This window comes from Leucoraja erinacea, chromosome 23, assembly GCF_028641065.1.
Source record: "Leucoraja erinacea ecotype New England chromosome 23, Leri_hhj_1, whole genome shotgun sequence".
In the NCBI taxonomy this organism is placed as follows: Eukaryota; Metazoa; Chordata; class Chondrichthyes; order Rajiformes; family Rajidae; genus Leucoraja; species Leucoraja erinaceus.
In genome coordinates, this window is record NC_073399.1 from 18,491,342 (window position 1) to 18,506,518 (window position 15,177).

General features: G+C 41.4%; 1 protein-coding gene across 1 annotated transcript in view; it reads right to left on the reverse strand.

Annotated features, from left to right (window-relative positions):
- LOC129708324 (growth factor receptor-bound protein 2) overlaps positions 1-9,853 on the reverse strand; it is a 119,061-nt gene extending 109,208 nt beyond the window's left edge. The window contains exon 1 of the mRNA XM_055653997.1: positions 9,617-9,853. Coding sequence (XP_055509972.1) covers positions 9,617-9,694 — 78 coding nt within the window. The 5' untranslated portion in view covers positions 9,695-9,853. The remainder of the gene's footprint in view (positions 1-9,616) is intronic.
- Between the last annotated feature and the right edge of the window lie 5,324 nt (positions 9,854-15,177).

The following is a 15,177-nucleotide window of genomic DNA, read 5'->3' on the forward strand; positions in this document are numbered from 1 at the left end:
ACTTTAAAAAACAGTTAACATTTGTTTGATCAGGAAATGCGGGAACAAAAAAACGAATTGTTTCATCTTGCAGCATAGAAAGGACCAGCTTTTCACTAAGATGCTTCACATTTTGGCTTACAAATTATACAATGTACCTATGTAACTGCCTTTCTTTTATCAAAATAATGCAATAGCTAAACAGAGCAAAAAACTGCAGATGCTGGAAAAAGCAAAGAAAAAAACCAGAAAATACTGAAAGAACAGTGGATCAGTCAACATTCAACATCCAGTTTGCCATGGATGCTGCCAGGTCTGCTATATTATTCCAGCATTGTGTGTCTTTGGCTGGAATTGATAAAAATTTGATAAAGTTACAGATACCTATGCGTGCCTTTCAGGAAATATTTTTGGCATATTTTAAATGAAATAATATTCTATGCAAACTATAACACCCAAAGGTGTCTCATGGCAATAAATTCAAGAAGACGTGGCTATTTATTTACATATGTCCCATAAATGTCCTGTAGTACTGCTCAAATATGTAATATTACACATCATGGGAATGCAAATTTCAACAATGATTCTTGTGTTCCAGAGTTGCCTAGTTATACAGCACAGAAACAGACAAAAGCCCCAAAATATTTCCAATCTATACACCTGTCCAAATGTAAATTTCAAGTATTATTTGCACCCACCTCTACCACATCTCCCAGTAGCTTGTTCCATATACCCAGTTCCTTGTGTACTGAAACACTTGCCCCTCAGGTCTCGTTTAAATATTTCCCCTCTCGCATTAAACCTTTACCCTTTAGTTTTAACTTCCTTAGCTTGGAAAAAGGTCCATGACAACGCATCATATCTATGCCCCTCATGGTTTTATAAACTTCTACAAGGTCACTTCTCAGCCTCCTTAGCTTCAGAGAGAAAAGTCCGAGTCTATCCACTCTCCTTATAGCTCAAGTCCTCCCAACCCGGCAACATCCTGGTAAAACATTTCTGCACCTTCTCTAGCATGACATGCTCACAAAAGTGCAGGTGCACTCTGATCAACGTCTTGTACACCTGATCCAACTCTTGTACTCAATGCTTGGCTGATAAAGGCCATCCACCATCCACCATCTTTCCTTGACTACCTGTGTCGCCACTTTCAGGGTGCTATGTACTGGTATCCGTCTGCCTCTTAGTTCGACAACACTCCCCTAGGTATTGAATTCCAATTTCAATGTATTATGTATTTTTATTACCGATTGTGGGATAAATATAAGCTTGCACCCCCAAGAGAATGCCCCTCATTTCAAAATAATGCAATGGGACTTCATAGTCATCCCAAGTCAAAGAAGAACCTTTATGACACATGCTTTGGAATTTGAATGCATTACTTGATAATTTTACTGTCGGAAGACATCTTGCATATTACTTCTGGAAGGAAATTTGAATAGTGTAATGACACGTGCTTTCCTGGGGAATGGTGAACATATCATGCCTCCTATATTATAAAGGATTTAGTTTTAACCCTGTTGTGGCTAGTTAGATAGGCATGCAGTAGTATCTGCCAATTAGTAGAATTTATTTTGGAGAGCATGTTCACTAGGATGACGCATTAATGTGGTTCAGGAAGTTCTCTCATTGTCCATTCATGGCACAAGTACTGCTTGTTCACACCAATATTAAGTATGAATCCAGATAGCATTTTGTTGTGTAAATGAAAGGAGAGAGTTTTGGTGACCAGATGCTTGTAAATTGTTTGTTACATGGGTTCAGTACTAGAAGCTACAGGTTTTTCCATTACACAGTTCAGATACATGATAGGCGGATACAGGTCTATTACGATTAGTGGTAACAATCTGAGGCCATAGAACAGTACAGCACAGGAACGGACCCTTCAGTCCACAATGCCTGCACCGAACATGATGCCAAGATAAACTAGTCTCCATCTCCAATATTTGGCAAGCCACGTATTACCGAGAAGGATATCTACTGAAATGTACTCTCAATTGACATGTCAATATGCTGAATTTTAACACACTTGTTTTGCAATGTTCTGTTATTATTGATAGAATGAAGTTTAAAAGCTCCATGTACGATGATCACTTCAAAAATATATAACCAACAAATACTTCAAAACAAAATCACTGTCCTAACATAATGAAAATTAAGACAGAGACCCAAGGAACTGCAGATGCTGGATTCTTGTGTAGAAAAGAAACTGTTGAAGTAATTCAGCACCAGGACATGGATAGGTGACGTTTCGTATCGGGACCCTTCTACAGACTCACCAGTGTGTTGAAACTCAGACTTTGACAACATGAGTTAACTCAGATTAGGTAAATATAAGATGTTACTACCTGTTGAGGAGGAACACAAAGAATATTAATTTTCATGGGTGCCTTCAAATTATCACGGTGGTCTCCTTTAGGTGCCATGGTTATGAATCAAATAAATGACAGCTTTGTGGTGACCACTAAACTGGTGCTAAAGAGTGTCCTTTGACCAGAGTTCATTAATATCACCCTCAAATGCAGCAACTTTTGTACAATTGGACCAGGGCTTATATACAACATCAAACAACACGCAGAATGGTCTACTTAACCAAGAGGATACTGAGAAGAATAGGTTGAATGAGATGCCCACTTCTGAAATAAATGTTACAAAAGCAGATGAGACAGCACTTCAAGTAAACAGCTTGATACTATATCAAACAGGATCACGCTGCTTGATATAGCATAACTCACTGAGAAATTTGGTTTCCATGAAACTTCTGATAGTCCAGTTACAGAAGAAAGCAGTTAGAAATAAGGTAGACAAAAATGCTGGAAACTCAGCATCTATAGAGCGAAGGAAATAGGCCACGTTTCGGGTCGAAATCCTTCTTCAGAAATAATCTGCTTTTAAATAGCACCTTTAGTGGCATTTCCTAAACTGTTTCAGAGAAACATGAATCTGACAAGATCCAATACCAAACCTCAGCTTGTCCAATATTTCTCTGCATGTAGTCATAACTAATGGCAGAGATAGGCTTTAAGGAAAGGTGGACGGTGAATGGGTTTTGGCTTGTAATGAGGACACTAACAGAACAAGTGCCACTGCTCCATCACGTAACTATGAGAATGAAAGCTGAAAATGTTTTTTAAAGCATAAAAACAAAATGACACAGGGTCTTTCCACCAATGTTCTCAGAACAATTAAGCACTTCCAGAAATGTTTTATTTCAGATTTCCAGCATCTGCGTTTTTTTTATTTTAAGGCATCAACTAATTGAACATACATAAGTTGCCCACTCATATAAATTCTTAGGTAACTTCATCCTTAAGCAACCATTCGATCAATGTGTTTCATGCAGAGCAGGTAAGAAATTATATTTGAAACAACTGCTGTCCTGGACCCGAGGCATGCAATGATATTGCACAGAACTATTGGCTAGAGCTGCCAGGGCCAGATCAAAACTGCATTGATTGCATTCTGCAGCATTGCCACACAAATGCAGCAGCATGAAATCTTTGCAGTTAGTTAGGTAAGCACTTTAGTGCAAAATTTGATCACAAAAATGAACAATTGAAGCACAACTATAAAACCAAAGCAGCAGCTATGATAATCAAATGTGGAGTTTGTCATCTGCCAGTATGTTTGACTCTATGACTACCAATAGAGAAGGTGATTTTCTGCAGCACACTGGCTCCTGGCCCTGTTTTAGTCCAAATCAACTCTTGTTTTAAAGACAAAACTGCTATTCTCTCCACGACCTCTTTCTCCGCATACTTAAATATGGCAGTCATAACTAACGTGGTGGCACTCTTGACCCACAATTATTTGATTTAAGAAATCCTACCCTAGAGAACCATAACAAATCCAAACTGACATCCTCATGCCACACAGCATACGGCAATTTTAGAGACTGTATTTTTCAGATGTGTTGATAAAACAAACTGCTTTCCCAGGTAAATGATCCCGTGACATTATTACAAAGAGCAGGAGGAATTATTACTGAAACACCTGAAAACAGATCTTGGCACCCATTTCTGCTGTCCAGGAATCATGCTGTGAAAATATGGTGCTTCCTCCTTTACAGTGATAATTATTCAAAAAGACCTAATTGACAGAAAAGTGCTTTGACATGCACTGCAGTCACAAAAGGCACTGAATAACTGAACATGAATCTCTTTTGTATTAATGGTTATTATAACTTATTTGAGAATTAGTCCTGCTTAAAATTAGCAACCATTAAAGGTGGATTTCAAGATTCCAACACCCACAGTAGTTCCAACCTGCAGTCAAACATCAGGGCATTGTCAGAGCACAACCAACTTAGCACATCATTCAACAAACATCCAGCAGACATAAAACGTAGCACATTGTAGATTGGTACCCAACCACATTTCTGCATCACCATCAATGTAAACTCAAGGTGCCTGTGTTTACACCATTTTCACCTTGCAGAATATGGGCTAATTAACAAGAGTCAGCATGGCTTTGTCCGCGGCAGATCAGGTCTAACAAACTTTATTGAGCTTTTTGAGGAGATGATAAAGGTGATCGATGAGGGTGGGGATCTGTTGTCTACATTAATTTCAATAAGACATTTGATAAAGTCCCTCATAACTGATCGAGAAGATGAATGGGATCCACAGTGACTTGGTTCCCTGGATTGGGAACTGGCTTACTGATAGGAGACAGGGGGTAGTGGTAGACAGTGGTCTGTGACGAGCGGAGGTTCGCAGGGATCTGTGCTGGGTGGGACCTCTTGTTTGTGATATATACACACGACTTGGGTGTGAATTTAGATGAGTTGGTTAGTAATTTTGCAAACAACAAAATTGGTGCTGCAGACAGTGAGATGGGCTAACAAAATATTCAGCATGATATAGTTCACTTACAAATATTGTTGGTAGAGTTTATTCCAACCAAGTGTGAGGTGTTACACCGTGGCAGGTTAAATGTAATTGGAAAGTATGCAGTGAATGTCAAGACCCTTAACAGCATTGAGGTACAAAGGGATCTAGGTGTCCAAGCCCATAGCTTCCTGAAAGCTACAGCACAAGTAGATAGAGTAGCAAAGATGGCACATGATATGCTTGCCTTCATCAGTCGGTGCATTGAGTATAAGAGTCAGGAAGCTATGTTGCAGCTTTATAGGACTTTGATTGGGCTACACTGAAATAGCATGTGCAGTTTGGTATAATACAGGAAGGACATGGAGACTTTAAAGAGGGTGCAGAATAGGTTTACCAGAATGATGCCTGAATTAGAGGGTATTAATTGTAACGGGAGGTTGGACAAACTTGGATTATTTTCACTGGAGAGTCAGAGGAGCGAGCTGATAGATATAAAATTATGGGAGGCATAGATAAAGTAAATTGTAAGAACCTTTGCTGCAGGGTAGAAATGTCAGAGTGGAAGGATTTTTTTTTAGTGTGTGTGTGTGTATGTGTGTGTGTGAATAAATTTGTCGCACAATGGTGGGTATATGGGGTGGTTGTGGTGGCAGAAACAACAAAGGCATTTAAGCAGCTTTTGGATGGACAGACGGTCACGCAGGGAATTGAAGAATATGGATCATGTGCGGACAGAGGAGATTAATTTAACGCCATTATGTTCGGCATGGACAGTATGGGCCGAAGGGCCTGTTCCTCTGATGTACTGTTCTATATTCCATGTTTAAAATGAGATGCACTTTTGTAAAAAAAAAAAAAGAAAACAAGTAGATAAATGAGAAATTGAAGGTTTTTCAGCCCAGGGAAACTCAGTGACCCAACTGTTTTACTGTGCTTCATATCTTGATTTTGCTTTCACAGATCTCTTAACAGAAGTTAAAACATGGTGCAGATCAACCGTAAACTCAACAGTTTGAGGGATGAAGAAAAGAGAAAGTTGCGAGCAGAGATCCCGCTAATCAAAACATCTCCCAATCACAACAGCTAAAACAACTCTAAAGTTAATAGGTTTTAATGACATCTGCTTTAGCCAATTAATCCAATTATTCCCATCCCATCCTAGAATGTTTTTTTTGATGAAGGGTCCCTTTGGGAATTGAAACAATACACCCAACTAGTGCAAGTCTGAGCCATTTTGAACCAAAGCAGATTTAACCCTATAAATGAAACGTTTTTGAAGCACAGCAAAAGCTCCCTTTCTTCCTAAAAGTATTTACAGGAAATTAGTTAAAGGAAGTAACACAGCAGTTCAAAACCAGAATTTCTGTAAACTTACAACCAGCGCCAGAAACCCACTTGATAAACACGTTCCTCTGCCATTTTTAGCTGCCATGGTCACTGTCCAACCCCATAACAAGCACTACCAGACACAATATAAATAAATAGGCGTACTTAAGAATTTCTTAATCCACTTCCATTTTACCTGCTGCAGCTTTCTTTACAGAAAGCAAATAGCTTAATTTGCTTTCACGATTTAATAGAGGAAGTATATTGCAGTTAATACTACCCTGAGGTTCTATAGCACTGTTACAATGCCCTCCATAATGTTTTGGACAAAGACCCATCATTTATTTATTTGCTTCTGTACTCCACAATTTGAGATTTGTAATTTAAAAAAATCACATGTGGTTAAAGTGAACATTGTCAGATTTTATTAAAGGCCATTTTTATACATTTTAGTTTCACCATGTAGAAATTACGGTTGTCTTTATACACAATTCCGCCCCCATTTCCGGGCACCATAATGTTTGGGACACATGGCTTAACGGGTGTTTGTAATTGCTCAGGTGTGTTTGTCTCCTTAATGCAGGTATAAGAGAGCTCTCAGTATCTAGTCTTTTCATCACTTTTGGAAATTTTTATTGCTGTTTACCAATATCAACATGAGGACCAATGTTGTGTCAAAGAAGCAATTATGAGACTGAGAAATAAGAAGAAAACTGTTGGAGACATCAGCCAAACCTTAGGCTTGTCTGCAGAAGACCTCTTGAACAGAAATACAGAGGCTATACTGCAAGATGCAAACCACTGGTTAGCCGCAAAATAGGATGGCCGGGTTAGTTTGCCAAGAAGTACTTAAAAATGTAACCACAGTTCTGGAAAAAAGTCATGTGGACAGATGAGATGAAGATTATCTTATATCAGAAAGATGGCAAGAGTAAAGTATGGAGGAGAGAAGGAACGGCCCAAGATCCAAAGCATACCACCGCATTCGTAAAACATGGTGGTGGGGTGTTATGGCCTGGGCATGTATGGCTGCTGAAGGTTCTGGCTTGCTGAAGGTTCTGGCTTAGTTATCGTCATTGATGATACAAATGCTGATGGTAGTAGCATAATGAATTCTGAAGTGTATAGACACATCCTATCCGCTCAAGTTCAAACAAATGCCTCAAAACTCATTGGCTGGCAGTTCATTCTACAGCAAGACAGTGATCCCAAACATATTGCTAAAGCAACAAAGGAGTTTTTCAAAGCTAAAAAATGGTCAATTCTTGAGTAGCCAAGTCAATCACCTGATCTGAACCCAATTGAGCATGCCTTTTATATGCTGAAGAGAAAACTGAAGGGGACTAGCCCCCAAAACAAGCATAAGCTAAATATGGCTGCAATACAGGCCTGGCAGAGCATCACTAGAGACGACACCCATCAAACTGGTGATGTCCATGAATTGCAGACTTCAAGCAGTCAGTGGATGTAAAGGATATGCAACCCAATTCTAAACATGACTCCTTTCATTTACACGACATTGCTGTGTCCCAAACATTATGGTGCCCTGAAATGGGGGGATTATGTATAAAAAATTACTGTAATTTCTACATGGTGAAATCAAAATGCATAAAATGTATAATTTCTACATGGTGAAACCAAAAAGTACAAAATGTATTAAAATACCCTTTAATAAAATCTGACAATGTGCACTTTAACCACATGTGATTTTTTTTCAATTACACATCTCAAATTATGGAGTTCAGAGGCAAATAAATAAATTATGGGTCTTTGTCCCAAACATTATGGAGAGCACTGTACATCCACTTTCACAGTCTATGCAAGACAATGGTCACAAATAAGACAGTGGCTGTAATACATTTTGCATTATGTAAAATCACAAGTACACAACCAGTGAAGAGAAAGAAAAAAAGACAGCTTGAGGAGAGGAGAACCCCCATCAGAACTACTCCTTAAACAAAGCCATTAGGCGCTGATGAATCCTGAAGGTCTCCATCATATTCTAGATATCGTGTCCTCGCATTTCACCAATATTATCTCAATTGCTTAGGTTAGCCCTGTCTTAGTTAAATTTGTTTGTTCAAGATGAAATCCAAGTACAGATGCCAGAGAATGCAAGGCATAAAAGTAAGGCCAACAGACAAACACTGAAAGTTGACAAGAGGTTATCAGCGAGAAACATTAACTGATTTTCTCTCCTCGGACTCTTCTTGACACTGAATATTTCCAACATTTTCTATTTTTAGTACATTCGGTAGCAATACCACACTACGGACACCTGCAACCTGAAGATAAAATAGCCAAGATTTTGTTTTGTCCGACCTGAAATGTCATCTGTCCATTCCCTCCACAGATGCTGCCTGACCCACCAAGTTCCTCCAGCACTTTAAGATTTAATATTCCAGCATCTGCACTCCCTTATGTCACCAGGGTTTTCTTTCATGAGCGACAGGGCCTTTCGGGCAGCCTTAATCGTCATGATCCTTGCACCCTCAGCCAGTTTCTTACACATACTCTGGAGCTTTTATTCTATGGCACTAAACTTTGATCCCAGACCTCTCACGTGGAACTTTTGTCAATTGCATTCTGAAAATCAATGTAAATATGTACTGCATTCCCTCCAACAACCTTGACAATTGTATCAAATCATTTTATCAGATTACGTTAACAGACACCTTCAATCAAAACATAATACTAACAGCATGTAGCAGTGAGGAAGATGATGCAGGGTCCCACAACCTCACTTCCTTATTGCTCATATTCCCAAGAACATCCCATATACAACATCTCCCACAATCATTCTCCCCCTGCTGTCTCGTTTCATGTGATGGTCCTTCCAAGTCATTTCCAGTAGCACCAAGTGAAATCATTATTCAAATGCTTCATTTTCAAAACCACAAATGATCTATTCTGCCTTCTCTGGCTGACATCTTCCATCCCCAAACTTCAACTATCACCCCCCCCCCCCCCCCCCCCCCCCCCCCCCCCCGGTCTCTGTCCACTCATATCCCCATCCCTAAACTCTCCCCCGCCACATACCCTCCCCTGTCCAGTACGATTGACCATCTATTCCCACTCCCATCATGCATGTTAACCCCAACCAATACGTTCACTATAACTCTCTAATCAAGTTTCCACCCTGTCTTCCCTGCCAGTCTCTTTCTCCATCTTACACACCAATCGCTGTCTTCTACACCAGCCCTACCTTTATCACATCCATTGCTCACTCGCTCTCCCCACCCCCCACCCCTTGTCTTTCGCCCTCTTTCTCGCTGATTGCTCCCTCTGTCGACCCCTCAACCCCCACCCCATCCAAAGATTTGACCTTATAGCGGCCGATCACAAGCGATTTACCATTGCAACTGTGTTTTTGATTGATAGTTGATAGGAAAACACAGCGGACGGGCTGGATTGCGAGCGGCGAGCCAGAACCCAGCGGCAGTGCCAGGCCCGCTCGCCTCCTCATATCCGGGCCTTACCTTTAGGATGTCTTCGCGCTTAAAACTCAGTTCATCGTCGGCCGTGGCCTTGAAATCGTACTTGGCGATGGCCTCCATGCTGTGTCGGTGTGTGTGTGCGCGGCTCAGGGTGTGTATGTGTGCCTCCGCCGGCCTCTCGCTCGCCAGCGTGTAGCGGTATCCGCCTCACTCGTTCGTTCGCTCGCTCGCCCGCCCTGGCTCAGCGAGCCTGCGCACTGCAGCTGGGCGAGAGCAGCCGCGCGGGGCGCACGCGCGCACTTCCCCAATCAGCGGCGCGGCGCGGACACCGGAAGCGAGCCACGGCCGCCGGAAACCAGACCACCCTGCGGCTGGGACTGGGACCGGGCCTCGCAGTGGATTCGTCGCCACCGTTAATGCGCTCGGGCGGCTGGTTATCTTCACCGTGTCAATCTTCACCCATTATAGTTCACGCTTCCAACATTTACTACCTTTGGTATGTAATGCATCTGCTCCTGGTCGCCTCAGGAGAAGGAACATGTATGGTCTTACACAGTTGACATGGAACGCTCTGGGCGTATTCCAATCTCTCAGACGGAACACACACTCACTGCTGTAGGGATATCGTGTAGTTTGTTTCAGATATATTTAATATTAACCTCCCCACCTTCCCACAAAAGAAAAAAAAGTGATCCCAATTTAACCATCATACCGTGCAACCAATTCTCTCCCATGTACAAGTGTTACTTGTCTTATTGTGTAGGAAGGAACTGCAGATGCCGGTTTAAACCGAAGATAGACACAAAAAACTGGAGTAACTCAACGGGACAGGCAGCATCTCTGGAGAGAAGGAATGGGTGGCGTTTCGGGTCGAAAAGGGTCGCGACCCGAAACGCCACCCATTCCTTCTGTCCAGAGATGCTGCCTGTCCCGCTGAGTTATTCCAGCTTTGTGTGTTTTACTTGTCTCAATCCCGGATTGATGTGCTGAGCAAATTGATGGGAGTTATGCATTTACAAATTCTAGAGAACTGGTCGATTTTATCTTAGCCACTTTCAAGAAATGGCGAGTGACAAAGCTGATAGATTCTTAGATTGGGGAATTGGCCCACGATATTGGAAAATATCAAGCGAAACTTTAAAAGAAGGAACGAGAACGAATGCAGGAGGCTATAAACCACTGAGCTGTCATAGGGAAATTCGTTAGAAGTCACCATTAAAAATATTCTTGGCGTAGCCTGGAAAATGAGGTCATTAGCAACGTCAATGTGGTTTTGTGAACGGGAAATTATATTTGACTCATTTATTTGAGTACCTTGAAGAAGCTACATGCACAATGAAAGATGGGAAACCAATGTTTAGAGATACAGCATGGAAACAGGCCTTTTGACCCACCAAGTCCACGCCGACCTGCGATCTCCACACAAACATTATCCTACACACACTAGGGACAATTTACAATTATACCAAACCAATTAACCTACAAACCTGTATGTCTTTGGTGTATGGTAGGGAACCAGAGATCCTGGAGAAAATCCACGCAGTTCACAGGGAGAACTTACAAGCTGGGACGTACTAAGATTTACAAAAGGCATTTGATCAGATGCCACAACAGAGTTTATTGCAAAAGTTAAAAGCTCAAGATGCAGGTTACATATTGTTGAGGACTGAAGATTAGACCTCTTCAAGAACAACGGGTTCCACTGAACAGGAGAGGTACTAATATCCTGGGGGGCAGTTTTGCTAGTGCTACTTGGGAGGGTTTAAACCAGACTGACGAGATGGGATCCGGTGAAGTAGGGAAGCAGAAAGGAGGCTGGAATCAGTACAGAAGACAATATCAGCAAGTTTAGTAGACACGATAGGGAGCGAGGAAAAGCGGTTGGACTAGATTGATCTATTTCAATGCTAGAAGCCTGACAGGTAAGGCAATGAACTCAGGGCATGAATAGGTACATGCAACGGCAATATTATAGCCAATATGGAAACCTGGCTAATGGGGGCAAAACTAGCAGGTTAATGTTCCAAGATATAGGAGTTTCAGGTGAGATGGAGACAGGGAAAAAGGAGAGGGAGTTGCTTTATTGATTAAGAAGAATTCATGGCAGCACTCCAAAGTGGTCATCTATGTGTGGAGCCACAGGAGATGAACAAGGTCCTCCATAAATATTTACAAAAGACAAGGGAATTTGGGAAAGATAATGGGCATATCTTGAGGTCTGTATTACAGTCAAGGAAGTGCTGGATGTCCCAAGAGTGAAGATAGATACATTTCCCAGGCTTGATCACATATATCCAAGGACACTGGGAGGCTAGAGAAGAAATTGCATATGTCCTGGCTGAAATATAGAATCACCGTCTTCCATGGTGAGATACCAGAAGGTGGAAGGGTGACAAATGCAGTGTCTATTTAGGAAGGACTGCAAGGAAAAACCTTGGAACTATAGACCAGCCAGCCTAATTATTGTAGGAAAATTACTGAAGAAGATTCAGAGGAATAAGATATGCATTTGGAAAAATGGGTTTATTAGAGAAGGTAAGTGTGGTTTTGCGCTTGGGAGATCACGTACCACAAATTTAGTTGAGTTTTTTTTTTAAAGTAATCAAGAAAGATCGATGCGGGCCGGGTGGTAGGCGTAGTCAATATGGACTTCAGCAAGACATTTGACAAGGTTCTGCATAATAGGCTTCTCTGGTAGGTTAGATCACATGTGACCCAGGAAGAGCTAGCTAACTGGATGCAGAATTAGCATAATGGTGGAAGCAGAGGGTGGTAGTGGAAGGTTGTTTTTCAGGCCTATGACTAGTGGTGCAAGCCTATGACTAGTGGTGTGCCTCGGTGATTGGTGCTGAGTCTATAGCTGTTTGTTATCTATATCAATGATTTGGATGCGAATGTACAAGGCATGATTAGTAAGTTTGCAGATGACACCAAATTAGGTGATATCGTAAGCAGTGAAGATGGCTATCAAAGATTATAGTGGGATCTTGACTGCTGGGCAGTGGGCCGAGGATTGGGAGTGTGAGGTATGATGCATTTTGAGAAGTCAAACCAAGGATCGAGGAGTATAAATTCGTAGGTAGACAAAAGTGCTGGAGAAACTCAGCAGGTGCGGCAGCATCTATGGAGCGAAGGAAATAGGCAACGTTTCGGGCCAAACGTTTCTTCAGACTGAAGAAGGGTTTCAGCCCGAAACGTTGACTAGTTCCTTTTTCGCTCCATAGATGCTGCCGCACCCACTGAGTTTCTCCAGCAATTTTGTCTACCTTTGATTCTCCAGCATCTGCAGTTCCTTCTTGAACAGTACAAATACGTAGTTCTCCAAAATTATGTTACAATTGTACAAGACATTGGTGTGGCCAGTGTTCAGGTCTGGTATACTCTGCTATAGGAAAATGCAATTAAGTTGGAAAGAGAAAGTTTACGAGGATGTTGTCTGGACTCAAGAGCCTGAACTATAGGGAGTGACTGGGCAGGCTAGGACTGTATTCTTTGTAGCTTAGGAAGCTGGCAAGTGATCTTATAGATGTGCATAAATTCATGCGGGGAAGAGATAGGGTTAATGCACAGGCAAACACCCTGTTTACTGCACATTGCCCTTGGTTAGCTTATGTTTTTACTTTAAAATATTGCCGGTGACGATATACAAGCAGTTCCCAGGAACGAAACCCTGCCATAACTTCGGGAGCACCTGAGAATAGTTTATTACAAGAGGAACTGAAAATAATGGTTGGGAGGTTACATCATAGTCATGTAGGGAGGGGTTGGGTGGGGCCTTATTTGTCCATGTGTAAGAAAGGATGGAAAAGTGTGCTGTGCAGTTCAGAGAGCATTTACTAGTCTAATAACTGGATTTTTGGATTGCCTTATGGGGATAGGTGAGGTGGGCAAGGCTTGCATCCTTTGGAATTTAGAAGAATGAAATGGGTTCTTCATTGAAACCAATGAGTCCTGAGGAGTCTTGGCAAAGTGGATCTGGTGAGAGTGTTTCTTTTTGTAAAGGAATCTGGAACTAGGGTATAATGCTATAAATGAATACGAACAAGCCAAAGACACGAACAATATGTAGAACGAAGAAATAAATACCAGAGTGCAGAATATAGTTCCTCAGCATTGTAGCGTAACGATTGTAGAGAAAAAGTCCAATGTCCGCAATAAGGTAGGTTGGAAAATCGGAACTGTACCCAACCTAATGGAAGGACCGTTCAGAAGTCTGGTAACAGAGGGGAAGAAGTATGAGTCTATTGGTATGTACTATTAAGCTTCTGTATCTTCTGCCTGATGGGTATAGGGAAAAGAAGGAATGACCAGGATGGGATTGATCTTTGATTATGTTGATTGCTTCCTCAAGGCAGTGTCAAGGGAAATTGGACATCTTGTTCGGAAAAAGAGGGAGATCTACAATAATTATAGGCAGCATGAAGTAAATGAGGTGCTTGAGGAGTATAAGGAATGTAAAAAGAATCTTAAGAAAGAAATTAGAAAAGCTAAAAGAAGGTATGAGGTTGCTTTGGCAAGTAAGGTGTAAGTAAATCCAAAGAGTTTCTACAGCTATATTAATACCAAAAGGATAACGAGGGATAAAATTGGTCCATTGGAGAGACAGAGTGGGGAGCTATCTGCAGAGCCAGAAGAGATGGGGGAGATATTGAACAATTTATTTTCTTCCGTATTCACCAAGGAGAAGGATATTGAATTATGTGAGGTAAGGGAAACGAGTAGAGTAGCTATGGATACTATGAGTATCAAAGTAAAAGAAGTACTGACACTTTTGAAAAATATAAAAGTGGATAAGTCTCCAGGTCGTGACAGGATATTCACTAGGACATTGAGGGAAGTTAGTGTAGAAATCGCCGGGGCTATGACAGAAATATTTCAAATGTCATTAGAAACGGGAATAGTCCCCGAGGATTGGCGTACTGCGCATGTTGTTCCATTGTTTAAAAAGGGTTCTAAGAGTAAACCTAGCAATTATAGACCTGTTAGTTTGACTTCAGTGGTGGGCAAATTAATGGAAAAGATACTTAGAGATAATATATATAAGCATCTGGATAAACAGGGTCTGATTAGGAACAGTCAACATGGATTTGTGCCTGGAAAGTCATGTTTGACTAATCTTCTTGAATTTTTTGAAGAGGTTACTAGGGAAATTGACGAGGGTAAAGCAGTGGATGTTGTCTATATGGACTTTAGTAAGGGCTTTGACAAGGTTCCTCATGGAAGGTTGGTTAAGAAGGTTAAACTGTTGGGTATAAATGCCGGAATAGCAAGATGGATTCAACAGTGGCTGAATGGGAGAAGCCAGAGGGTAATGGTGGATGGCTGTTTGTCGGGTTGGAGGCAGGTGACTAGTGGGGTGCCTCAGGGATCTGTGTTGGGGTCCTTTGTTGTTTGTCATGTACATCAATGATCTGGATGAAGGGGTGGTAAATTGGATTAGTAAGTATGCAGATGATACCAAGATAGGGGGTGTTGTGGATAATGAAGAGGATTTCCAAAGTCTACAGAGTGATTTAGGCCATTTGGAAAAATGAGCTGGAAGATGGCAGATGGAGTTTAATGCTGATAAATGTGAGGTGCTACATCTTGGCAGGACAAATCAA